The 25478-nt window shown below is 40.8% G+C and overlaps 1 protein-coding gene across 3 annotated transcripts in view; it reads right to left on the bottom strand.

Moving 5' to 3' along the window:
* The window catches only part of FANCD2 (FA complementation group D2), a 63811-nt gene that overhangs the window by 6892 nt on the left and 31441 nt on the right, over window positions 1–25478 (bottom strand). For 2 of the 3 annotated variants that reach the window (XM_045493756.1, XM_045493754.1), the window contains exons 20-40: window positions 24786–24846; window positions 24008–24127; window positions 23285–23358; window positions 22841–22987; window positions 22232–22332; window positions 21701–21816; window positions 19775–19883; window positions 17890–18000; window positions 17510–17622; window positions 16536–16679; window positions 14236–14352; window positions 13354–13482; window positions 13097–13215; window positions 7313–7423; window positions 6070–6197; window positions 4912–5005; window positions 3772–3894; window positions 2627–2720; window positions 1876–1947; window positions 1123–1161; window positions 57–131 (exon numbers count right to left, since the gene is read on the bottom strand). In XM_045493756.1, coding sequence (XP_045349712.1) covers window positions 57–131; window positions 1123–1161; window positions 1876–1947; window positions 2627–2720; window positions 3772–3894; window positions 4912–5005; window positions 6070–6197; window positions 7313–7423; window positions 13097–13215; window positions 13354–13482; window positions 14236–14352; window positions 16536–16679; window positions 17510–17622; window positions 17890–18000; window positions 19775–19883; window positions 21701–21816; window positions 22232–22332; window positions 22841–22987; window positions 23285–23358; window positions 24008–24127; window positions 24786–24846 — 2197 coding nt within the window. The remainder of the gene's footprint in view (window positions 1–56; window positions 132–1122; window positions 1162–1875; window positions 1948–2626; window positions 2721–3771; window positions 3895–4911; window positions 5006–6069; window positions 6198–7312; window positions 7424–13096; window positions 13216–13353; window positions 13483–14235; window positions 14353–16535; window positions 16680–17509; window positions 17623–17889; window positions 18001–19774; window positions 19884–21700; window positions 21817–22231; window positions 22333–22840; window positions 22988–23284; window positions 23359–24007; window positions 24128–24785; window positions 24847–25478) is intronic. The other variant, XM_045493757.1, reaches the window with a different exon arrangement.

Here is a 25478-nt window from a genome sequence, read left to right as displayed (position 1 = left end):
GTATCTTCTGAGTAACTGTACAGAGCACACCTTTCTTCTGTGTTCTCAGTTCTTACCCGGTGTTTTCTAAAACTGAAGTCTAGGAGTGGCATACACTGCTTCAGAAATGCTTCCACAAAGAGACGTCCATACTGAAGAAGAGAAGAGACACACTAGTGATGACCTCTGTTGAGGTCTTTCACCAGAACAGCCCCTGCCTGAGGTAGCACAGCATCACCCAGCCCAGGGGCTTTATCTTATTTTTGTATATAAAAAATAAGCAGGGAGGAATCCAAAAGGTTAATTTGGAGAATGTAAGTTTAATTCAAAAACTAAATGGGCCTGCTAACTAAGCCTCAGAGTTAGGCAAACTTACCTACCCTAGACACAGACAATGAGCAGAAGCCTTGATCCATGTAAGAATGAGAGCACAGAAAACAGAGGAGGACCTTATCTCCCTAAGGACCACTTACACCCAAAAGGAAAAAGGTATAGAGATGAGGAAGCACATAATCAACTGCCAAATTTAATGATCAGATAAACCACTCTCCCTACTCACCCATCTCCCACACTGGGCCAGGGCAGAGAGAGTAAAGAGGAAGAGAGGGACTAGAAGGTAACAAGAATAAGGTGCTATTCACTTGGAAGGAACCATCAGGAGTCGGAAAGACACATTCTCCCAATAACATTCCCTAGCTCCTGACCCGTCATCAAATCTAAGGCTAATATGGGCTCTCCCCTTGGGAGAGGAGTTCAGTGGTTATCAGGATACCAGCTTCCACATTCATGAGGCCAGCCATGGGCTTTAAAAAGAGCAATCACCCACTCCTCCTTCCTCCCTGTTGCCTGGGAAGGAATGGCAGGAGTGACTTTTGTTCTTAAAGTCAGCTGCCCTGAATCCACTCCTGCTAGTTCTAAGACTCAAACCAAAAATTTTCAAACTCATAGCAAAATTAGCTTCTCTAGTCATCCAACTAGTATGGGAAAACATATCCATTGTCTTTTCTAAACTACCACCTGTTAGCACAGATTCTGAAAATTCTGGCTTGTGGACAAAGTATTAAGCAACTCCTTTCTGCTGAGGCCATCTCTAGAGATCCACAGGAACAATAAATACTAACGAAGGCCAGGTCATTTTCTCACCTTCAAACATACATGCAGAACAGGACGACTATCAAACACCTGGAGACACAAAAGACAAGAAACCAAAGCTGAGGTCTGCTCCTTTGAGCACCCCCAGCCTCTTCCCCATTGTGCAAATCACAGCTCTGGGCGGTGTAGAGAATTCTAAAATGAAAAAGGCATGTCAATAGTTAATTACAAAACAGAAATTAAGGTAATCACCATCACTGAAATTCAAAAAAAAGGAAGAGGGAAGCAAAGAAGAGTAAGAAATTTACTCTAACTCAGGGATATTAACTCAGGGATATTAAGATGGCATCGTAGAGGTCCAAACCTTGAAGTGAAGCCTTAAGACAGATGGACTGAGAGGCAGAAAGGCGAGAGAATGACATTCTGAGCTGGGAGAATACCCTAGCAAAATCATGGAGTTGGTGAGAGTACACATTGTGTTTGAGGGATAAAGAAGGCATTCAGGATTGGAAAAGGGAGCTAGTGGGAATGTACTCAGATCACAGAGGACCCAAGACAAGGTGAGATCTGTTTAATAGTACTGTGGCACAGACAGAGAAAGAGGAAGGAAGAGAAGGAAAAAGACATTGCCTTTTCAGAGAAGAAGGGGTTATCCAGGATGGGTAGAGGGATAAGGGAAGACAGGGAAGAACAAACCCCAAGGAAGGGTGGGGAAAGGAGCAGGAAGGTCCATTTTGGAAGCCAGGACCCTTGTTGGTTTCTATAGTTAGCTGGTGAGGTGGGTCAAGGAGCCTCCACATTCACCTTTATTAGGTTGATGAGGATACTGAAGTCTCGAACAGCCATGTTCCAGTAGAGGAGCTTCTCTTCATGAATCTGGGGGTAATCAAATATATAGGCACTTCTGAATCAGCCAAGTACTTCTATTATTGTATTCCCACTAATATATGGGTCTTGGATTACAAAGCTATTCAGAGATTAATTTAAGCCAATTATTCTCTCAGAGATCTTACCAGTGCACCCACAAGATGGCTCTGAGGCCCGCATACATATAACACTAAGGTACCTCAGAGAGAGTTTCTAAAAAGAAAACTCCTCTTCAGTAACGTCTAAATAGGAAAAAGCCTCTGTAACACACCTGCTGGTGTTCAGATCCCTGTGGCTTCTGTGATACCTATGCTGTCAGCAGTCTAGCTCAGCTCTGGTTAGCGGACTGCCAAGGCCCAGTGTGACAGCATCCTAAACAGGCCTGCTCACCTCATACCAGCTCACAAGCAGCAAGCTGGCAGGCATGGGACCAAAGACATTTTTTCCAGGGCTATGGCTTATGGAGAAGCCTGAGCATTCCCTTGGGTAGTAGCCAGGGAATACAGAACCCAATCCTCTCTCAAACTGACAGGAAAGAAATTAAACCAAGAGTTCTTTGAAAAGGAATCCTGGATCTCTGTAACTCAAAGGAAGTAGCTTAGAAGAAAACCTGGACCCAAGAAATAGAAGACACAGAAGCTTCCTAGTTAGTCAGGTCTACTTCTTGTGCTGGGAGTATCTGACCCACCTGTTGCGAGTCTGCTGCTGTGCCAGCCTGAAGACCTTTCACTGTCTTCTCTAGTTCAGCCATCATCACTCGGAAGAAAATGACAAAGGTGTGCCTAAAAGGGGAAAAATATGCACACCCACACAAGGATGACTAGTTAGATAGAACTTCCTAGGAAGAAGCCAAGGAACCAAAAATCATTTCCTTCTCCACCTCTTTGAATTTCCTTTCACTAGGGTCCACTGTAAAAGAATGGGGGTGGGGGTTGAAAGGATTAAAAAAGGAGTCCAAGAAGATGGCCTGTGAAACAATGGAATTAACTTTATAAAGGGAAACGGTGTAGTGGCATGGAAAGAGCCATGAAGTGGTGGTAAAAAGATCTGAATTCATGGGGCGCCTGGGTGGCGCAGTCGGTTAAGCGTCCGACTTCAGCCAGGTCACGATCTCGCGGTCCGTGAGTTCGAGCCCCGCGTCGGGCTCTGGGCTGATGGCTCAGAGCCTGGAGCCTGTTTCTGATTCTGTGTCTCCCTCTCTCTCTGCCTCTGCCCCTCCCCTGTTCATGCTCTGTCTCTCTCTGTTCCAAAAATGAATAAACTTTGAAAAAAAAAATTAAAAAAAAAAAAAAAGATCTGAATTCAAGTTCCTAGTTCCATAATTACTGCATGTTTAAGTCTGAGTAAGTTCCCTCTCTAAGGCTCATTTTCCTCATCAGTACAACAGGGATAATGATACCTACTCACAGAATCGATGCAAGGATTAAATGACATAAAGAATGTGAAAGTGATTTATAAACTTTGTATGAGACAAAAAACCCACTGAGATGTACACATGATTGGATACTATAATCACTTTATCCTAAAGGTGGTTAAAATATTAGTCTCACTTTTAAAGGATCAAAGTACTAACAAGACATATTTGGTGACTAAATATTTATTGTCTTTGAAGACTCTACTAAAAATTCATTCGTCACTAAGGTCCTTTCACATGGGTTGATTGAGAACCCCTTGGAAAGAATGCACAGTATACGTTCTATGTGTTGAATGAATTACTGTACCTACCATCTGTAATAGAATTAGATGAAGGGTAAGGTAGTTATTTGGAAACCACATACATTGGACAATGTGATTCTAACTTAGGGAAAGAACTGGAAGAGAGAACTCCTTTACCTGGTTAGGGTGGGGAATGTGGAGGAAGATCCATCTTTAGGAGAACTGATCAGTTCTGGGACACCAACCCCAGCAATCTCCTCTATGGCCTTCAGAACACTGTCTGTATGCTCCAGGTAGATGCTGCATTGAGAGCAATAGGAGTATGAACACATGTTACAGAATTCCTAAATCAAGATTTCCTTCTTGAGATATTACCAGCTATTTAGCTTTACAATAACTACTAGCATTTATTCTTTAAAAAAAATTTTTTTTAATATTTATTTTTGAGAGAGACAGAATATGATTGGGGGAGGGGCAGAGAGAGAGAAGACAGAGAATCTGAAGCAGGCTCCAGACTCAGAGCTCTCAGCACAATGCCTGACATGAGGCTTGAACCCACAAACTGTTGAGATCATGACCTAAGCCAAAGTGGGACACTTAACCGAGCCACCCAGGCACCCCTAGCATTTATTCTTAATAAGATGAAAATTCCAGACAATTGTCAGGAGGTAAAAGAAATGATGTTTTAATTGGAAATACAGTTAGACACTTTGGAAGTGATGGATGAGTCTTGGATATAGTAGGCAATACATAACGATGTAACTCTGGGGACGCCAGGGTGGCTCGATTGGTTAAGTGTCCAACTCTTGACTGTGTCTCAGGTCATGATTTCGCAGTTTGTGAGACTGAGCTCTGCATCTAGCTCCCTGTTGACAGTGTAGAGTCTGCTTGGGATTCTCTCTCTCTGCCTCTCTCCCCTACTCATGCACTCTTTCTCTCTCTCAAAATAAATAAACAAACTTAAAAAAAAATTACAAAACTCTGGTTAACAAGGCACAATACAACTACAGACGCCTCCATTTTCTCCTCTATAATTTAATAATAAGGAACTAGCTGACAATATAAAACAGAACTAGAGGATCTTACAATCCACATATTCCAAATTGTTATTTTATTTTTCAAGTATAATCAACATATCATGTCACATTAGTTTCAGCTGTATGATACAATTATCCAACTTTTTGTTAATTTCAAACCTACTTCATGGTTTCCAAGTTCCCCCTAACCACAGTAATTCCTCAGTCTTTGACCAGGCAAGAGATCCCAACAGTGACAAAATGGACTATTTGGCTCATGTAAAGAAACCGAGGCTCTCACCTGAGCAAAGTATGGAGCTGCTCAGTAGAGATGCTGCTCTTCTCTTTCTCCCCACTTGGCCATACCCGACAGAGGAACTGTTTGGCTAATGAAGCTGTTGGAGAAACAAGACAAATGCATTTCATGCATGGAAAATTGACCAAACTCTTGTTTTCCAGTCTTTTGGGGGGTGATTAATGATCAAAAGGATTATTATTATTTACTTTACTTTTGAGAGAGAGAGAGAGAGAAAGATCGTGAGCAGGGGAGCAGCAGAGAGGGAGGGGGACAGAGGATCAGAACGGGACTCTATGCTGACAGCAGAGAGACCCATGCGGGGCTCAATTTCATGAACTGTGAGATCATGACCTGAGCCAAAGTCATACACTTAACCAACTGAGACACACAGGCACCCCAAAAGGATTATTATTATTTTTTTATATTTACTATGAAGTTCCTAGTCTAACAGACAATTTGAAAAAAGCTGCCATGGGTTCCTGCTCCAGTGGTCCTTCTACCAGAAATAAACCTAAGACTCAACACGTTCCACCCTCTTACCCTGTCCTGACATACACAAACATAAACTGAATAGACACACACTGCTGAGCAGTAGGAAAACCAATCTTGTTCCTCCTGGGCAGACCAATAAGCCATGGCAACCTCAGATTCACACCAAACGCTCCCCTTGAAATTAACAGGAAGTAATAAAAGGTTTGTTTTGCATTTTCTTCTGGTGTTCTGTCTGTACTGCCAATTAGGATGTATAAATCAATGAGTTGCATTCTAAGAGCTATGACCAAAGATAAAGATTAGGAATGGGGCTCAGCTTTTCTTTAAACTTAATCTTGATTTGTTCTCCTTCTCCCACCCATTTTATTTACCTTGTAGTTTGTATCTCTTTTTGTCAAATATCTCAGATGATTTACCAAAAAAAAAAAAAAGACATGAATAAACAGAAGGCAAACAGAAAATTACCTAGCCAACTGAACTAACCCAATCAGACTAAGCAATGTCAGCAGAGATCAATCATAGTTACTTGATATAGCAAGAGGGCACACCCACAGTTATGGGGGGGATTTACATGTAAAACGTACAAGTTCCTAAGAAGCACTAAGTTTACAAACTTGAATTATTAATCCTATTCGTGGAAAAAAAAAAATGATGATCTGAGTCCATCACCAATTTTTCCTTTGTTCTTAGTAGCTGTAGATTTCTCCAAAATGACCATCAAAAGTCTGATGAGATAAAGAGCACACTGGAAACTGGGAATGCTGTGAGAGAAATTCTGCAAGTAATTGAAGCTCTGGCTGTAAAGGAGACAACAAAACAAAAAAGATACCACAAATATTACAGATATGTCTAAATTCATGAGTTGTTCAAGTCCACTTATGTATTTAATGGTCTAATCATTTTCAGGTGCTTTTGTGGCCATCACCTTTCAGGACCCTGATAGGGAACTGTAACCTTGTATGAAGAAAGCCAGGGCAGAATAGAGCCCAGTGGATGGAGTGCTGGCCTTGAAGAGTCACATACACCAGAGACCTAAATAGGAGTCTATGCCATGCTTGTATGAGCAACCCTGGACAAATTATTTGCTCTTTAAGGCCTAGGGAAACACAATGAGAATAAGGCTTAAATTCTACGTTTATAGGGACAAGAGAAAGGAAATTATAAGGCAGAGAAAGCAGAGCTTTTAAATAAGCGTGCCATATATGGTCAGTTTTCATTGTACTGAAATAATGGGAGATAGGGAGTCACAATTAATTCAAATTAATTCAAAATTGTAGTTGAAATAAAACTACAGTCAACTCTCTGATTGACTATGGAAAGGAAGTCAAACAAATTTAAAAGCACTATATTTAAAACAAAGTAAGGTCTTGCCTTATAGGGATGATAAATAATGACTGCAGACCCAAAGACAGCATAGAGTAGGTTAGAGAAACACCAAATTACTCGGGGAGAAGCTGGGATAGGATGCTGGGAGCCACACTTCTTAGATCTCCTCACCTCCTTCCTCCACTGCCTGCCCTAAGCCTAGGCTTCTCTTCTTCCAAGATGGAGAGAAGATCAGTGGTAACTACTGCTACCTAACTACCCTAACGTACTAAAAGACAGAGTAGGTTCCTGGATAATCAAGAGTTCACTACAGATTACTAGTGTTTTCAAGATCATTACCTGAAAAGGCAAACTTTGGGGATGAAGGATGCACAAAGATTTAGTAGGACTGTTCAACAGTTTCTAATGTTTCAGGGTTTATCTGAATACATACGTGATGAAGCTCATATAACTGAGGAAAAGCAGCTGAAAACATCAATTTCTCTCACGACTACTGGGAGACACCCAAGTGGTTTCCAAAAAATCTTGCTAATCTTTTTCTAGAAGTTTCTTGGGACAACACTCTGTAATATGTAGTCTGACCCACCTGAGCAATTCCTCCAAGGCCTGGTCAGGTTCTCCTTGCTTCAGTCGGTTAGTAAGGACCTCAAGGGCTGAGTACAGTAAATGAACACAATGAGGCTGGAAAAATCCATTCCTAAGGGAAAGTCAAGGTAAGACGGTTGAGCTTAGTTTTAGGAAGATTGCTTGGACAGCATTTGAGAATCCTGGCTTCCAGGCTATACCATCAACAAGTTAATGGAGAAAATGGAGAACTAGAGCACTGAAAGTACCCAGGTGACCAATTCAGTTACAGCTCTGAACCTCATATTACAAATTAAAGTGCACCTCAAACAGTCTTGCCTTAAGGACCCAACAGTCCTCCTAGGTTTTTTTCTTTTTAAAAACTTTTTTTAGTAATTATTTTTGAAAGAGAGACACAGCATGAGCAGGGGAGGGGAAGAGAGAAAGGGAGACACAGAATCTGAAGTAGGCTCCCGGCTCTCAACTGTCAGCACAGAGCTCGACGCTGGGCTCAAACCCACGAAATGCAACATCATGACCTGAACAAGAAGTTGGAGACTGGGCCACCCAGGTGCCCCCTTCATTTTCAAGAAAAAAAAAAAAAAAGCTCTCCTTCATACCTTACACTTTAGAGAAAGTCTCACCCTTCCTCCCCAGAAAAACCAGGAATAACTTGGTCAACTGTTAAATCAGTATCAAATCCACAGAAGTGCTCAATAAAAAACTTACTCCTTGGGGCACCTGGATGGCTCAGTCATTAAGTATCTGACTTTGGCTCAGGTCATAATATCACAGTTTGAGTGAGCTCAAGCCCTACTTTGGGTGAACATGAGCCACACACTTCAGGTAAAATCACGAATGCCACTTTGGGTGAGCCCCGCTTTTCTTTTCTTTCCTTTCTTTCTTTCTCTCTTTCTCTCTCTCTCCCTCCCTCCCCCCCCCCCCCCCCCGCCTCTCCTGGGATTCTCTCTCTCCCTGCCCCTCACTCACCTGTGCCCTCTTTATCAAAAAACAAAAACAATTACTCCTTCTTCTAGAAGTCTTGACAATTCTATCTTCAGATTATCTCCTACTGTCCCTTCCTTCCCAAGCCTAGGCCATCCTCTAAAGCAGGCCCTTATCATCATCACATATGTAGATCAGACACCTTTTGATTGATCTTTCTGCATCCCTTTCCAATCTGTTTTGCACACTGCTGCCAAAAGGATTTTTCTAAAACAGTGATTTCATTATATCCTTGCTCTGATCATAAAACCAAAATTGCTTCTCTGTACAACATCCAAATTCTTCTGACCTTTAAGACCCAGCACGATCTGAACCCCTAGATCTTCTACTCCTCTAGGAACATCTCCACATCACCAGTGGTAGTCCTGTCTTGCAACAAATGTATTCTGAGGGCCTATCATAGGTCAAGTTTTGGGGGGGTAACAGCTTATTGAGATAGACCTGACATCCAATAAACTGCATGTATGTAAAATGTTGATCAGTTTGCTCAGGTGACATATATAAACCCATGAAACCAACACTACAATGAAAATAATGAACAGGGCACCTGGGTGGCTCAGTCGGTTGAGCGTCTGACTCTTGAATTTGGCTCAGGTCGTGATCCCAGGATTATGGGATCGAGGCCTGTATTAGGCTCCATGCTGAGCGTAGAACCTGCTTGAGATTCTCTCTCTGCCCCTTCCCCAACTCACGTCGTCTCTTAAAAAAAAGGAGGAGGGGAACATATCCATTACCCCCAGGAGTTTACTTATATTCCTTTGAAATCCATCCTTGACTCCATCCTCCCACCCAGTAATAGGCAACCACTGATCTGTTTCTGTCACTACAAGATCATATGCTTTTCCTTAGAGTTCTATATAAATGGAATCAAATGTTATATACTCTTATGTCTTGCTTTCAATTCAGTAGAATTCTTTTTTTTCATCTATGTTGTTGTGTGTAGTATTCCATCATATGAAAATTTGTTTATCCATTTACCAGTTGGTGCACATTTGTGTCTAGTTTGGGGCTATCACAAATAAAGTTGCTATAAACATTTGTACACAAGATTTCGTGTAGATTAGACATACGCTTTCATTTCTCTTGAGTAAATACCTAGCAGTAGAATGGCTGGATTTTGTGGTAGGTGTATATCTTTATATATATATATATAACTTGTTTTATTTTTTATTTTTTTAAATTTACATCCAAATTAGCATATAGTGCAATAATGATTTCAGGAGTAGATTCCTTAGTGCCCCTTACCCACTTAGCCCATTCACCCCCCGCATCATAACCCCTCCTGTAACCCTGTTTGTTTTCCATATTTATGAGTCTCTTGTTTTGTCCCCATCCCTGTTTTTATATTTTTGCTTCCCTTCCCTTACGTTCATCTGTTTTGTCTCTTAAAGTCCTCATATGAGTGAAGTCATATGATTGTCTTTCTCTGACTAATTTCACTTAGCATAATACCCTCCAGTTTCATCCACGTAGTTGCAAATGGCAAGATTTCATTCTTTTTGATTGCCAAGCAATACTCCATTGTGTGTGTGTGTGTGTGTGTGTGTGTGTGTGTATATATACACACACACACACACCACACATCTTCTTTATCCATTCATCCATCAATGGACATTTGGGCTCTTTCCATACTTTGGCTATTGTTGACAGTGCTGCTATAAACATGGGGGTGCATGTGCCCCTTCGAAACAGCACACCTGTATCCCTTGGATAAATGCCTAATAGCATAATTGCTGGGTTGTAGGGTAGGTCTATTTTTAGTTTTTTGAGGAACCTCCATACTGTTTTCCAGAGTGGCTGCACCAGCTTGCATTCCCATACATCTAACTTTTTAAGGAACTACAAAACTGTTTCAAAATTGGGTGCACCATTTTACTTTTCCACCAGCAACAGGTCAGAGTTCTAGTTACCCCATGTCCTCACTAATACTGTAAGTCTTTTTAATTTAGCTGTGCTGTAATTTTAACTTGGAATTCCTTTTTTTTTTAATGTTTATTTATTTTTGACAGAGAGAGACAGAACATGAGCAGGGGAGGGGCAGAGAGAGAGGGAGACACAGAATCGGAAGCAGGCTCCAGGCTCTGAGCTGTCAGCATGGAGCCTGATGAGGGGCTCGAACTCACAGACTGCGAGACCATGACCTGAACCGAAATCAGATGCTCAACCGACTGAGCCATCCAGGAGCCCCAACTTGGAATTCCTTAATAACTAGTACTATTGAACATTTTTGCATTACTTATTTGCCACCCATACCTATCCTTGATGAAGCATCTGTTCAAATCTTTTGTCAGGCACTGTTCTTAAGTACTGAGGATATAATAATGATTGGTTTCAGCTCCCAAGGAGCTCATGGTCTAGCAAGGAAGACAGATTAACAAGCAATTACAATAAAATGTGCTAAATTTTACCATAAGAGGATATCAGAGTATTTTTTTTTAAGTTTATTTATTTATAACCTCTACACCCAATATGGGGCTTGAACTCATGACCCTGAGACCAAGCGCCACATGCTCCACAGCCTGAGCCAGCCAGGGCCCTGAGAATACCAGAGAATTAGGAAAAAAATTAGGGGTTAGAGGGAGGAAGGAGGCTTACTTGTCCTAGGGGTTGAGAAGATGACTCTGAGGAAATGAAGTTTAAATCCAGATCTCAGAGATGAGTTAGAAAAGACTGGTGATCAAGGAAGATAGGGATCCTGGTAGAAGGATGAGTATGCGTGAAGTCTTCCAGGTGAAAGTAATATAAGGTGCTGAAATTCATTCCATATAGCTGGAGGGCAGAGTGTAAAACAATGAGTGGAAGAGCAGGAGTCAGATAATAAGATGCCTTAGAAATAAGGTGAAAGTGTTTGCACTCAAGAAAAATCTAAGGACAACCAGAACCAAAGTTGGGATAGAATAAGGTTGGGTTTGCACTGGAAAGACCACTCTGATGTGCGAACAAAAGGACTGAGCGAGGGCAAATGGACGCAGAGACCAACTGTGAAACTAATCTAGTCCAGGTGAGAGATGATGTGAGTCTCAAAGCAGTGCAGAAGGAGAGGAACAGATAGCTAGATGGCTATTTAGATGTTATTTAAAAGATAAAATTAACAGGATTTGGTGACCCAATGTGGAAGAGACAGGAACAAAGAGTAACTTCTGGTTTCTGGTTCAGACAACTGGCGGTGCCATCTACATAGCTGGGCAAGGCCGAAGGAGCAGTGGTGAAGATGATAAATTTCATTTTGGATGTGATGTGTCTGAGGTGTCATCGACACATCTAAGGAAGCATTGAGTAGGCAGTTGGATATAAATGCTTATAGCTCAGAAGATAAATTTCAGCACAAATTTAAGCTTGGGTGAGGCTGCCCAGAAAGCCTCTATAGGAGAAGAGAGGAGCCAGGGCCCGGCCCCGAGGAGCAAAAGCAATTAAGAGATGTGTCTTCTTCATTTCTACTTTTATCCATGCCATGCCTTGCAGCCCATTCCTTTACCTCCCAAAGGCCATCTATTCTTCAGGGTCCCATTAAGTCCCATTCCTTCCACAAAGTATCTCTAAATACCCCAGCTCAAAATGTACTCAGCTCTTTAACATATAACCTGGAATTTATCTAAAAGTTGTTTAGTAACAACTTTTTTTTTTAAAGTTTTATTTATTATTTATTTTGACAGAGAGAGAGAGAGAGAGAGAGAGAGAGAGAGAGTGAGTATGTGTGGGCCTGCACAAACAGAGGAGGGGCAGAGAAAAGGAAAAAGAGAATCCCAAGCAGGCTCCAAGCCATCAGTGCAGATTCTTATGTGGGGCTTGAACTCCCAAACAATGAGATCATGACCTGAGCTGAGATCAGGAGTCAGACGCTTAACCGACTACACCATCCAGGTGCCCCAACAATTTTTTTCTTTTTAAGATTTTATTTTTAAGTAATCTCTACACCCAACGTGGGATTCTGAGATCAACTCACGGCCCTGAGATCAAGAGTTGCAAGCTCCACCAACTGACCCAGCTAGGTGCCCCAGTAACAACTTTTTTTTTTTAATGTCATTATTCATTTTGGGAGAGAGAGAATGAGCACACAAGAGGGAGGGTCAGAGAGAGAGAGAGAGAGAGAGAGACAGAGACAGAGAATCCCAAGTGGGCTTTGTGCCAACACGGGGCTCAATCTCACAAACTGTGAGATCATGACCTGAGCCGAAATCAAAAGTTAGACACTTAACCAACTTAGACACCCAGGTGCACCCCCCCACCCACCCCAGTAACAACTTCTTAAGTTAACAATCTCTCCAGCATTATTACAGAAAACCTGCCATAGCAAATCTAGCTAAGAATCAGATGCCCAGATTTGTTACAATATCAAGTCACCTTTTTTTTTTTTTAATTTTTTAACATTTATGTATTTTTGTGAGACAGAAAGAGATAGAACACAAGCAGGGGAGAAGCAGAGAGAGAGACAGAGGGAGACACAGTATTCAAAGCAGGCTCCAGGCTCTGAGCTGTCAGCACAGAGCCCGATACGGGGCTCAAACTCACGGACCGCGAGATCATGACCTGAGCTGAAGTCAGTCGCTTAACTAACTGCGCCACCCAGACACCCCCACCTAATTTTCAAATGAGTTATAACACTGGTTGCATAAGATACAGAGGGTACAAGATCAAATGAAATGATACAGACAAAAACACTCCAAAGAGAAGAAGTACCATATTTATATAAGACTTACAGACGCTTTCCCTTATTTTCTCTACCTTGGTGCCTTGGTGACTGTCGAGTAAAAGCAAGTACATACTTAATTATTTTCACCTACTGTATCTGCCACTTACTCACCAAGCAAAAAGAGCATGAAAAATCTGCAGTAGCCTCTGATAGCATGAAGACATTATGTGGTACTCCTGAACTTTCATTCCTGGTCCATCAACTACACTTTGATTCTCAGCAGATAAGCACTAAAAGGGAAAAATGTTTTTAGGACAGTTGTTTCAGCAATTGCCCTCATTTTCCTTCAGTATTTTTCAACCAAAAATGAAATCTCTTGTTCACTTTGTAATTTCTAAATTTCTATAATAATAAGATAGGCTGCTGACCTGAAAATAGTTGTGAATGTTCTCCAGATGGTTACACATTGGAGTCAGCAGTTGAACAACACTATGAACAATTTGTTGGGCAGATCTCTGATGGAGATGTGAGAATCCAATATTTCGGTGTCCTTTACTCTATAATAAATTCAGAGTTACTGGGGAAGAAACTGCTGGATGGCTTCTCTGAAACTAAGAATTTGTTAAGGAGTTTACTCAGACTTACGTCACGAGGTAGAAGTGGACAGAAGAAAGTGGTTATGTGCCCAAAACTCTTTTTGGACAAAGAGATCTTGTCCCATCTTCAAATTACATTGGCTTTTGTAGAATACAAATTGTTTGCAAAGAATGGACCCATAATTACTGAGATAAAGCTCACATAAAAATAGAAATCACTTAGGCTGAAAAGACCATTAAATAGTAAATGGTACAAAAATGAATCAAATAACTGGATATATTAAGTTTAAATGTTTACACCTAAACCCTTTCATGTTTTGTTGTTTGCATCACCCAACTGCTTTATCAGATGCTTTGTGCACATCTGTACATTATATACACATGTGAGGTTCTGGCTTTCTCTAGATAGCCAACTACTACATTGAAGGCTTGGGCACGGGCTTAGTTTGGGAGGCTTTTAAAACAAAACCTAAGTAATGAAAAGGATTCAGGAATGCTCCAGGCATTTAGAAATATGTATCTTGTTTGAGGTAACTTTTTTGATTTGTTTCAGAGTTCCTTTCTAAATCAAGGTGAATGGTCTGGAAATGAGGCTGCCAGTCATGGTACCCAATGACCCAAACACAATGCCAGAGAAAGTGACAACTTATTCACTAAGATCTCCTTGTTGCCAAATTCATTAAGGCCAGGGCCTGTGCTTCTGCCTATACGAACCTTGAGGAAGGGGATTCTCCTGGCAACAGAAGGTATCAGCATATTCTCCAGCTTCTCGGAGAGATCTTCCAGCAAGAAAAGTAGCTCAGGGGGCTGAAGTTGCACAACTTCTGTAGCCTGTCACAAGGAGGAAAGAGGATAATTCCGAGCATGTCCTAGTCATCTTTTCTGGGGAGCACATTTCATGTTTACTCTTCCCAATGGGTGAAGAATCTGACCATTCCCAAAAAAGGGGTAAATTTCCCTACCTCATATAAATGGCTGTTGTGCTCTGTCAACAAATCATAAAGTCAAGAATTCCCAAAGTAAAACAAATTTCAAGTTACTAAAATAAGAATCCAAGCAAGCACAGTTTTAGAAGACATACTTTTTCTCTAGAAGTAAATGTCTCTGTGTATCCTTCCAGTTGTAGCCTCGAGGTACATTTCCTAAGTACCTGGGGCAAAAAATGACTAATTCAAGGGAATTTCATTTTTCTCTGTTTACTTCCTTCCATATTTTCTTTCTGCTAATGTTCTGCTACTACTAACTCTGGACAGGATCCCTATAAGTGTATTACACTACCAGAAGCAGAATGAGCCAAATACAGTCTCACTTCAAACTATTCATTCAATATACATTTATGGAGAATCTTCAAGCTGATGTACAAAGACTGGGGTTGGGAAGCGGTGACCCTATCTCTACTTTAAAGGAGTACACATTTTTCTAAAAACCTATGGTAAAAAATTTCATGATATTCCTCTTTTTACTTGTTTTATTTTTTTAAGTTTTTATTATTTATTTTGAGAGACAGCAAGAGAACACATAAGTGTGAGCAGGGGAGGGACAGAGAGAGAGGAAGAAAGAGAATCCCAAGCAAGCTCTGTGCTGTCAGTGCAGAGCCTAACTCCTGACCTGAGCCAAAACCAAGAGTCAGACACTTAACCAATTAAACCCCTCTTTTCCTGAACCTGGAGAAACTACTCTGGTGAAATCCCTTATCAAAAGTTACCTTTTCCCTGAAAATGTCCTCTACTTCCCAGTTCACTATAAATAGCATTCTCTCCTCAGAGTTTCACTGGTACTTGGTTCAGACCATGAATATAGCAGACACTGCTAACTATGTGTGCTTCCCTTATTAGATTGTGAGCTATTTGAAGGCTAGCATTATGCTGTATGCTCTACTGAATTGCCAACATCTCGATTAGTGGCAAACACAAAAAAAACCTTGATAAGCCTCTGATGGAGGCTGAACAAATGTCATGAAAGAGTGAAAACAGCATTAACCTCTATAAACCAGAACAGTGCTGCTCTCCAAGAATAATCTAAAAAGCTTATTATTTGTAACCTAGGATAAGGATCATCTCTTTGGCATGATTTTTCATAATTACCTAACACACTGTAAAAAACTTAAGATTTATAAACATCTAGATGATGAGGGGGGTGCCTGGCTGGCTCAGTTGGTACAGCATGTGACTCTTGATCTCTGATCATGAGTTCAAGCCCCACATTGGGCCTAGAGTTTATTTTTTTTATTTTTTATTAAAAAAAAATTTTTTTTTTAAATCTTTATTTATTTTGAGAGAGAGACAGAGTGTGAGCAGGGGAGGGAGGCACAGAATCAGAAGCAGGCTCCAGGTCCTGAGCTGTCAGCACAGAGCCTGATGCAGGGCTTGAACTCATGAACCGTGAGATCATGACCTGAGCCGAAGTTGGACGCTTAACCAACTGAGCCACCCCGGTGCTCCGAGTTTACTTTAAAAATAAATAAATAAACAGGTGCCTGAGTGGCTCAGTCGGTTGAGCATCCAACTCTTGATTTCAGCTTAGGTCATGATCCCAGGGTGGTGGAACTGAACCCCGTGTTGAGCTCTGGACTGAGTACAGAGTCTGCTTAAGAGTCTCATTCTCTCAGGGCGCCTGGGTGGCTCAGTCAGTTAAGCGTCCAACCAGCTCAGGTCATGATCTCTTGGTTCATGAGTTTGAGCCCCATGTCAGGCTTTGTGCAGACAGCTCAGGGCCTGGAGTCTGCTTCAGATTCTGTGTCTCCCACTCTCTCTCTGCTCCTTCCCCACTCATGCTCTGTCTCTCTCTTTCAAAAATACATAAACATTTAAAAAAATTAAAATAAATAAAATTAATTGTTTACCTTAAAAAAAATTATGAGGATGATTATTCGAAATTACTTTCACTACGTATAAAACCTCTGGAAGCCAGAGTCTAACTTCTCTCAGTGCATAGTACTCTTATTAAAATAAGAGTAGAGATGAGAAATTTTCTGAAAGAAGATTAAATTCTAGGATTTCAGCTCTGTCACTTACTTCAGTGTGCATTTCAGTATCAAAGATGAACTTGGTCACAAGCCCACAATGCAGGATAGAGAAGACCTCAATGTCCAGTTCTCGGAAAAAAAAACGGTAATTCTGTAGTGACACTGATGGCTTTTCTTCCTTCCCTTTGAACTCCTGGGGAAAAAGTAGCAGCAAACCAACAGAATAAATAAAGCTTCTATATTAACCTGATTTTTCATGAGGACTTCAAAATGCAATTATGCATTCATTTTGTGCAAAAGTTACTTTTTCAGCATATCACCATTCTCCTTTCACCAAAGTCCCTAAATATTCCTAAGACAAAAGCACCTAATTTAAGACTGGGATAGGGGTCACCTATTAAGACCCTTTGTTGGTTTCTACTTGGGTATGAACTACTAGACAAACCAAGGTGTCACGTGTCATGGCATGGTACAGAAAATGATGAGCTTCAGCACCAGACAGGTCTGCCTTCAAATCCTTGCTCAATCACTTATTAACTGTGTGAATTTGGACAAGTCACTTACTCTCTCTGGGTCTTAGTTTCCTCACCTATTAAATGTAGATACTACTACTAATCATGGGTTTTTAGAAGATTATAGGAGCTATCCATGATAAATACTCAATAAACAGAAAGAAGCTGATAATCTCAGATCAGAGTGGGGAAGAGGCTAAAAGCAGTACATCTAAAACCATATCCTAAAACAGAATTTGATAAATGCCACAAAAGGGAATTAAAAGAACTGCTGGGGTATAAAAAACGGAGTGACACATTCAAGAAAATAACTAGAAAACACTGTGTGGTAGTGATAAAGACTTAGAGTCTAACCCTAACTCTGCTACTGGATCACCCCAAAGCCTAGGAGAGTTCGTTTGCCTCTCCTTTCCCTAATATTTCTCTCTGTAAAATGCAGAGAATAATGCTGGTCTTTTGTTAATCTTACTGGGTTGTCACACACCTTCATGGATACCCATCATTCCAGTACCTTTTCCAGCTGGCTTCTGTCAGATGGTGTAGGGACACACTCTGAACTATCCTCCTTTGAAAGTGTGTCAGAGGAAGATGTTTTGCTGCCATCTGCTTTCCGTTTCCTTCCTCCTTTTGTTTCAAGAAGAGAAAAGTGACTCAAGTAATCAATAATCATGTTTGCTAAATATCATGCCTTTAGGAAACAACTTGCTGAAGACTATCTAGGGGTAGAGGAGGTAATCTCATAACCCTGTATTATAGTTCATTTTATAACCATGCCGATTAAAGATTCAATGACATCATCTCTCCAGTTAATGATGCCTCGGTGCATATGACCTCTTAGGTTAATTCATTATGGCTCCTATGGAGATACAGAATAAGAAAGAGAGAACATACCTATCTTTCCTTGTTTTCTGATTTTTGCTGAAATAGCAGCAGCAGTAATAGCTGTTACATCTAAAGTTTCCAAGTCAAAGTGTGCAAGAGGAGGAAGATAGTATGGGGTGACTGGAAAAGAGAAGACACAACGCTCAATGCATACCAATCACATAACCCTGTTAGAATGCATCGTCTGACTGGCTGAATGCTTGTAAGATACATACAAGTTACCCAACATTAATTGTTTTGGCATAGCAAAATGATCAGAGATGTCTTATAGGAGTATCATATTAAATGATTATAATCAATTAACATAAAACCATTCTATAAAATGATATAAAATATCCAAGCAGATAAGGACTAAAAATAAACTAACCTTTATTTAAAATCTAAATATATTTAAATGAGGTCACACAGAGGTTTGTTTTACACATAATTATTTAGATGAGGACCTGAGGGAGACTCCATGATTTCCCCAGAGGATCTACCTAGCATTTTATTTTTTTAAGTTTACTTATTTATTTAAGTAATTCCTATATCCAACATGGGGTTGAACTCATGACCCAAAGATCAAGATCAAGATCATGACTCACGCTCTTCTGACTGAGCCAGCCAGGCACCCATCTACCTAGCATTTTAAAACAAGTGTACATATTGGTCAGAGGTATCATTTTTTAAGTTTTTTAAAATTTTATTTTTGAGAGACAGAGAGAGAGTGCAGGGGAGGGGCAGAGAGAGAGGGAGACAAAGAATCCCAAGCAGGTAGCACACTGTCAGCATAGAGCCCATGAACTGTGAGATCATGACCTGAGCTGAAACCAAGAGTCGGATGCTTATCTGAGCCACCCAGGTGCCCCAGACTTTTAGCTTTACTCCTGGTTTATAACTATGTTTAGGAAAGTAAAGGGCACTGAAAGTTTGCCTTCTTTTTTATTATTTTTTAAAATTTTATTCTAGAAAGAGAGAGCGTGCGTGTGAGCAGTGGAGGGTCAGAGGGAGAGAATCTCAAGCAGGCTCCCCACACAGTGTAGAGCTTAACACAGGGCTGAATCCCATGACCTTGGGGTCATGACCTGAGCTGAAATCAAGAGTTGGGACGCTTGAACCTAGATGCCTCTGAAATTTTGACTTCTTTTTTTTTAAATTTTTTTTTTTTCAACGTTTATTTATTTTTGGGACAGAGAGAGACAGAGCATGAACCGGGGAGGGGCAGAGAGAGAGGGAGACACAGAATCAGAAACAGGCTCCAGGCTCCGAGCCATCAGCCCAGAGCCTGATGTGGGGCTCGAACTCAAGGACCGCGAGATCGTGACCTGGCTGAAGTCGGACGCTTAACCGACTGCGCCACCCAGGCGCCCCTGAAATTTTGACTTCTAAAGAAGAAAAGTTACTTTACAAAAGCCCAACGAATGCTATTTTTCATTTTCTCAAGCAAACAGATTTCTCAGAGGTAAATGGAGGTAACAAAGGGAGGAAAATGGATATATATACATATACGCATATATATAGATATGTGTGTGTGTGTGTTTGTTTGTTTTTAATTTTGAGTATACATTTCTTGTCCCAGACGAATAGAGGATGGCTATCATTGAGCCTGGCTTAAAAGTAAAGTTCTTTAGGGGCGCCTGGGTGGCTCAGTCAGTTAAGCGGCCGACTTCGGCTCAGGTCATGATTTCGGGGTCCATGAGTTCGAGCTCCGTGTCGGGCTCTGTGCTGACAGCTCGGAGCCTGGAGCCTGTTTCAGATTCTGTGTCTCCCTCTCTCTGTCTCAAAAGTAAATAAACGTTAAAAAAAATAAATAAATAAATAAATAAATAAATAAATAAATAAATAAATAAAAAAGTAAAGTTCTTTATCTCGTCATTGCTATCCTAGCCAGGTTACAGTAAGACACTTTCCTTACCTGCTAAGTACTTTTCCAGGATTCTCTGGAGCTCCACAATATGCTTTAACCGGGTGAGCACTTTCCCCTTCATCTCAGGTGACGTTTGCTGGCAGAAGGCATTTACAACCTGGCAAAGGACAAATTATATTCTCATTCTTTGAATGGTTCCATTGTTTTTTTCTTTTTATATCTATTTATTTTTGAGAGACAGAGAGAACACAAGTGGGGCAGGGGGAGGGGGATCAAAGAGAGAGAAGGAGACAAAATCCAAAGCAGGCTCCAGGCTTTGAGCTGTCAGCACACAGCCCGATGAAGGGCTAGAACTCACAAACCACAAGATCATGACCTGAGCCGAAGTCGGACGCTTAACTGACTAAGCCACCCAGGTGTCCCTGAACGGTTGCAGTTTTAACCCTGTTTGCATTATTCATCCAGAGCTTAAAAATGCCGGGGTGCCTGGATGGCTTGGTCAATTAAGCATTCGACCCTTGACTTCAGCTCAGGTCATTATTTCAGAATTTGTAAATTTGAGCCCCACTGGCTCTGTGCTGGCAGCCCAGAGCCTGCTTGGGATTCTCTCTCCCTCTCTCCGCCCCTCCCCTGCTCGCATACACTCTCTCTGAAAATAAACATTAAATTAAAAAAAAAAAAAAATGCCATTCAGTGGCAGTATCTGTGAGTTTAATCTGTAATGTAAAAGTGTTCTCAGTAAGGTGCTATAGAGGAGAAGGAAAAAAAAAAAAAAAAGCCCTGGGCCAATACAGGAGATCTGACTTCTAATCCTAGTTTTACTGATTTCTAGTTAAGTAGCAAGGTGGAACAGCAGTGAGTAGACAGCACACACTTTGGTGAAACAAGTCCTATTTTGCTACTTGCTAGCTGTGTGAACCTGGCCAACTCATTAGCCTTTCTGAGTTTTTATTTATTCAACTATAAAATGAGAATGCAGTTATTATATGGATTTAATACTGTAAATAGAGAAATAAGCCCAGCATTTAGCATAATGTAAGTACTTGAGTACTTACTGACTTTGAACTCTCTTGTATCTGCAATTCCATGGGTACGAAACAAGGAAAACAACACCTATCCTGCTTACATCATAATAGAAATGTAATCATAAGAGGAGATAATTTAAGTGCACATTCTCCGAATAATATACATAAGAAAGGAAGTGAGATATAAATATATGTTACTGTCATTTTCATATTTCATTATTATGAATTTCACAACATATTTTTTTTGTTTTTTACTGTTTATTTTTGACAGAGAGAGACAGAGCATGAGTGGGGGAGGGGCAGAAAGAGAGAGAGAGAGAGAGAGAGACACAGAATTAAAAGCAGGCTCCAGGCTCTGAGCTGTCAGCACAGAGACCGATGTGGGGCTCGAACTCACAGACTGCGAGATCATGACCTGAGCCGAAGTTGGACGTTCAACTGACTGAGCCACCCAGGCACCCCCAAAACATATTCTAAAGGAAGGGGAAAACCATCACTCACTTGATCTCACTGAATTAAAACATTAAGTACGGACCTATGCAAGGGTGAACAGTATTTTCACAGTGAAGAAGGTGAGGTTATTCCAGGCAAAAGGAAGAATACAACAAAAAGGCTTGTAGTAGTAAAGCATGAACAACTTATTAAGTGAATTCTAAGTATTTTGATTTGGCTACATCAAAAGGTACATGTAATTGGGGAAAAGTGGGACATAACAGCTGGAGAAGCACACAGGGGTTAGTGCTAGTAATTTTTTCTTTTTAAGTAGGCTCCATGCCCAATGTGGGGCTTGAACTCATGACCCCCCTGAGATCAAGAGTTATAGCCTCTACCCACTGAACCAGCTGAACCAGCCAGGCGCTTCTGTAGAGAGTCCCATGAGAACCAGGAAATAGTTTCCTTTCAAGAAGAATTATAGACAATAGGTGAAATTCCCAGTAACTATGTTTACCTCTCGGAACCAGTTGAGAGTAAGAAATATGAGTGAACACATGAATGAGTACTCTTTAACAGACATGGATGTCAACCTCTCTCCAGGTTCCAAGTCAGTGAGGAATATAGGACAATCTGAAAGAGAACAAACATTTTTAACTCCCTTTATTTCACGTCAACAGAACCTGGATGCTACCCCTAGAGTTACATCTCCTATACTTACTTTTCCCTTTAACTTATATTTGAAGGTGAAGCTTTGGGTAGTCTCAAAATTACTGCCTTAGTATGTAGCCATCTTTAATATCATGAAGAAGTTTTTACAAAATTAGATGCAAGGACCAGAAAGCAACAAGGAACTATGATGATGACTGATCTGTCAATATGATGGGAATCTTTATATATCATCTTTGCAGTTTCATTATTAGTGCTATTTTACTCTGTGAAGTTCAAAAATTCCTTCCCCTACACACCATGTACTGGTTTGCTCCCTCCCTAAGATTACCAGAGAAAGGTTACAAAGAAGAAAGGATCTGATAACTTCATCCTATACCTAATAAACCATCAATCTCCTCCAAGCTTCCATTATGTTGTTTCTCCACACAAAGCCTCAGTAACCGGAAATAGGGAGCCAGGCACAACGGAGACACCAATCTGGGAAGGAAAAATCCATTTCTAAACAATATTTTATAGGCATATTAATCCATGTTTATAAAGAACCTCACCTTATAATTAAAGCGTTTTGCCCAAAATAAATGTCTACTTTTTAGAACATATGACAAGAGCTTAATGGGTGCTCAGTAAATAAACAATGAACTAAACTGGAGGAAGACAGAGGCTGAATAGAGTGAATGTCCATGAGTCAGGAGAAGCAGAGATAAAATGGAAGGAGGGAGGGAAACAAGTATGTTCATGGGAGGGAGAAAGAAACAAATGAAAATAGCCTCACAGAGTACCTGTTGGCTGTCATTAGGCAATGCAGACCCCAACCACAGGGACTAAGAAAAAACAAGGAAACTGCCACACTCCTGCTAACCCCTACAAATATCACCTGTTTTAGGAGAAACCCTTTTCCATCAAGTTCCCAAAAGATTGCAACAAGTGTGGAATATCCTGTGAACATTCAAAACAGTAACAGAAGTTAAAGAAAAAGTACACTGACTTTTGTTCTGATTCCTGTGAAGTCATTCTACCCTCATCTTTTGCAAAGTCCTGAGAGTACAACAGTGGCAGGAGGTTGATGGCGATCCCATCACGACTACTGTATTCTTCTAGTCCATAGACAGCTTTCACAGGAAATGGATAGTCACTGTAAAGAGAACCCAGAATTTGATGCCCCAAGGGTATACAAGTCTACGGGGGAAACTACTAAAACAAACCAATCTTCTCTCTTAGGAAGAGAACTTCTCTGAGGAGAAGTGAGAAACAAAAAGAACAAGTGGGGAAGCTTTGAGCAACTCTGGAGCTGGGGTGTTGGGGCTGGGAGGAAAGAAACTATGGGATTGGGCCAGACTTGGCTGAGGTCAAGAGCATTCTCAAGTCTGTACCATCCATCGACATAATTTCTTCACCAGTACAATCAAGTTAGTGGATAAACAGTACTTACCCTTCTGGAAAAGCACAGAAGTCCACCACAAAGGCATCTTGGAAATCATTAAAGATGGTCTGCCCAACCCATTCCTTCAGGAAGCAAACAAACAAAAAAGGCATACAGCCCAGGGGGTACTTGCTATAGATCCCTAGAAAAACTATTACTCTTTCTAAGCTTTAGTTTCGTCATTTCTAAGGAGGAAATAGCAATAATATGTACCCCATTATTATGAAGTGGAAAACATATAATACATGAAAAATGCTTAACACGGTGCCTGGCACAGAAAACATGGCGGCTATCAACATTATCGACAATATTATCACCAACCTCACCTTTGCTATTATTATTGTTACTATGTAAAGGAGGCCTTAGAGGTGAGGCCTAGGGAAGGGCTTTCCCAACTAGAATATGGGAAAGCTCTCAGGATGACCTATTTTTTTTTAAGTTTATTTTTGAGAGAGCACGCGTGTATGCGTGAGTAGGATAAGAGGCAGAGAGAGAGAGGGACAGAGGATCTGAAGCAGGCTCCATGCTGACAGCAGAAAGCCTGATGTGGAGCTTGAACCCACAAACTGCGAGATCATGACCTGACCCGAAGTCAGACGCTTAACCGACTGAGCCACGCAGGCACCCCAGGATGATCTATTTTTGCACTGCAACAGACAGAAGGGCTTGAAGAAAGAATACGGAGTAAAGCAGCCCTCATGCTTCACTACTTTAAAAGATACTTGGCCTTACCAAGGCTTTTGGAGCCAGATTTCCTCTTTGGATCAGAGTAGCAAATTCATCATAATACAGTGCAGACGCCTGGGGAGACTGCTTACTGCAGGAATGAACCAACTGCAGCAACGAGGTCACCTGGAGCAGCCAAAGAGAAAGAATGGTTTAGCAACTGGGCTACCAACACTTCCTAAACACTGTTCACCCCAAACAGTAGTTTTTCCTTCCAGTATCACTGGCAAAGCTCTTACTACCTCTCGCCTGAGGGTTTCCTGACCTTCCTGACCAGCCCATCTGTTTCTAAACTCATCTCTTTTCCAATCCATCAGACACCCACAGCCAGATTAATTTTTCTAAAGCAAAGCTTTGATTATGCCATGTCCGTGCTAAGAAACCTTTAAAGAATACCTCTGTGTAAAAAATTACATCAAAATGCCTTGATTCACATTCCAGGCCCTCTGTTTTCCACCTCTGGACTAGCTTTATCTCCAACTCTCCAATTTTACACTTACTTGTCCCTATGCTCCAGTCAATCTGCTATTCTGCAAACATGGCTCACTGTTCTCGCTCTCTAGGAATTTACAATTTAATTAAGGAGATTAGATACAGAAATAAATGTAACCCACACCAGTAGATTCTAGGTGCCACAGTAGTGGTACAAATCACAAAAGCTATGAATTCAAGAAAACAGATTTGGGGAGGGAAAAAAAAAGAAGTCTTTTTGGTAAACTGCCAGTGACCAGAAGCAACTCCTCAGTTACCCATATACATACCCAAATACATTACAAGAACTCACCTGCGTGTACTGTTCATTGCTCACGTCTGTTCTCCCTTGGGTCAAACTTGAAGATCTAGTTCTAAAAACAAGGAATTTTAGGTTCGCTTCTGTAATATCTTGTAAGAACTGGCAATAAGTTTTTTTGTTTTTGCTTTTTTTGTTTTTTTAAGTACTGGCAATAAGTTTATGAGTCCTGCCATCCCTGGAATGTGAGTGGAGGTAAAAGTACATGAAGGCACAGAACTATTTATATACAAAATGTGGATTAGAGCAGATAATGGCTACCTTAATTTTTTTTAATGGCACATTAAGTTAGTAATAATCATAAGAGTGAGCACTGGGCATTATTCTAAGCATTTGGTGCTCTCAAGCAGTATGACTCCAATGAATGAACTCTTAATCAGTACACTATGTAGCCTCCATGAATTACTAATGTTGATTCTAAGGATGTCTCCTGAGGTCCCAGGAATTCCTTAACAAATTATCTCTAAGAAGCATAAACGGAATTCCAAAGTCATTTTGCAATGGCAACATCTTATCAAGACCCAATACAGATGCTCCTTTAGGTGCTACAATTGTGGCATCAAAGTACAAGAGAGGAAAAAAAAATCTATAGAAAGACCTTATTTGCATCAAACACGATGTCCCAGACAGAAAAACACAGCAATGGAGAAACCTATAATGTCTAGTGCCTAGGAGGCGTAAATGCAG

Source organism: Leopardus geoffroyi, chromosome A2 (assembly GCF_018350155.1).
Source record: "Leopardus geoffroyi isolate Oge1 chromosome A2, O.geoffroyi_Oge1_pat1.0, whole genome shotgun sequence".
Classification (NCBI taxonomy): Eukaryota; Metazoa; Chordata; class Mammalia; order Carnivora; family Felidae; genus Leopardus; species Leopardus geoffroyi.
The sequence above is the reverse complement of the archived record's forward strand: the minus strand, read 5'-3'. Positions and strand labels throughout refer to the sequence as shown.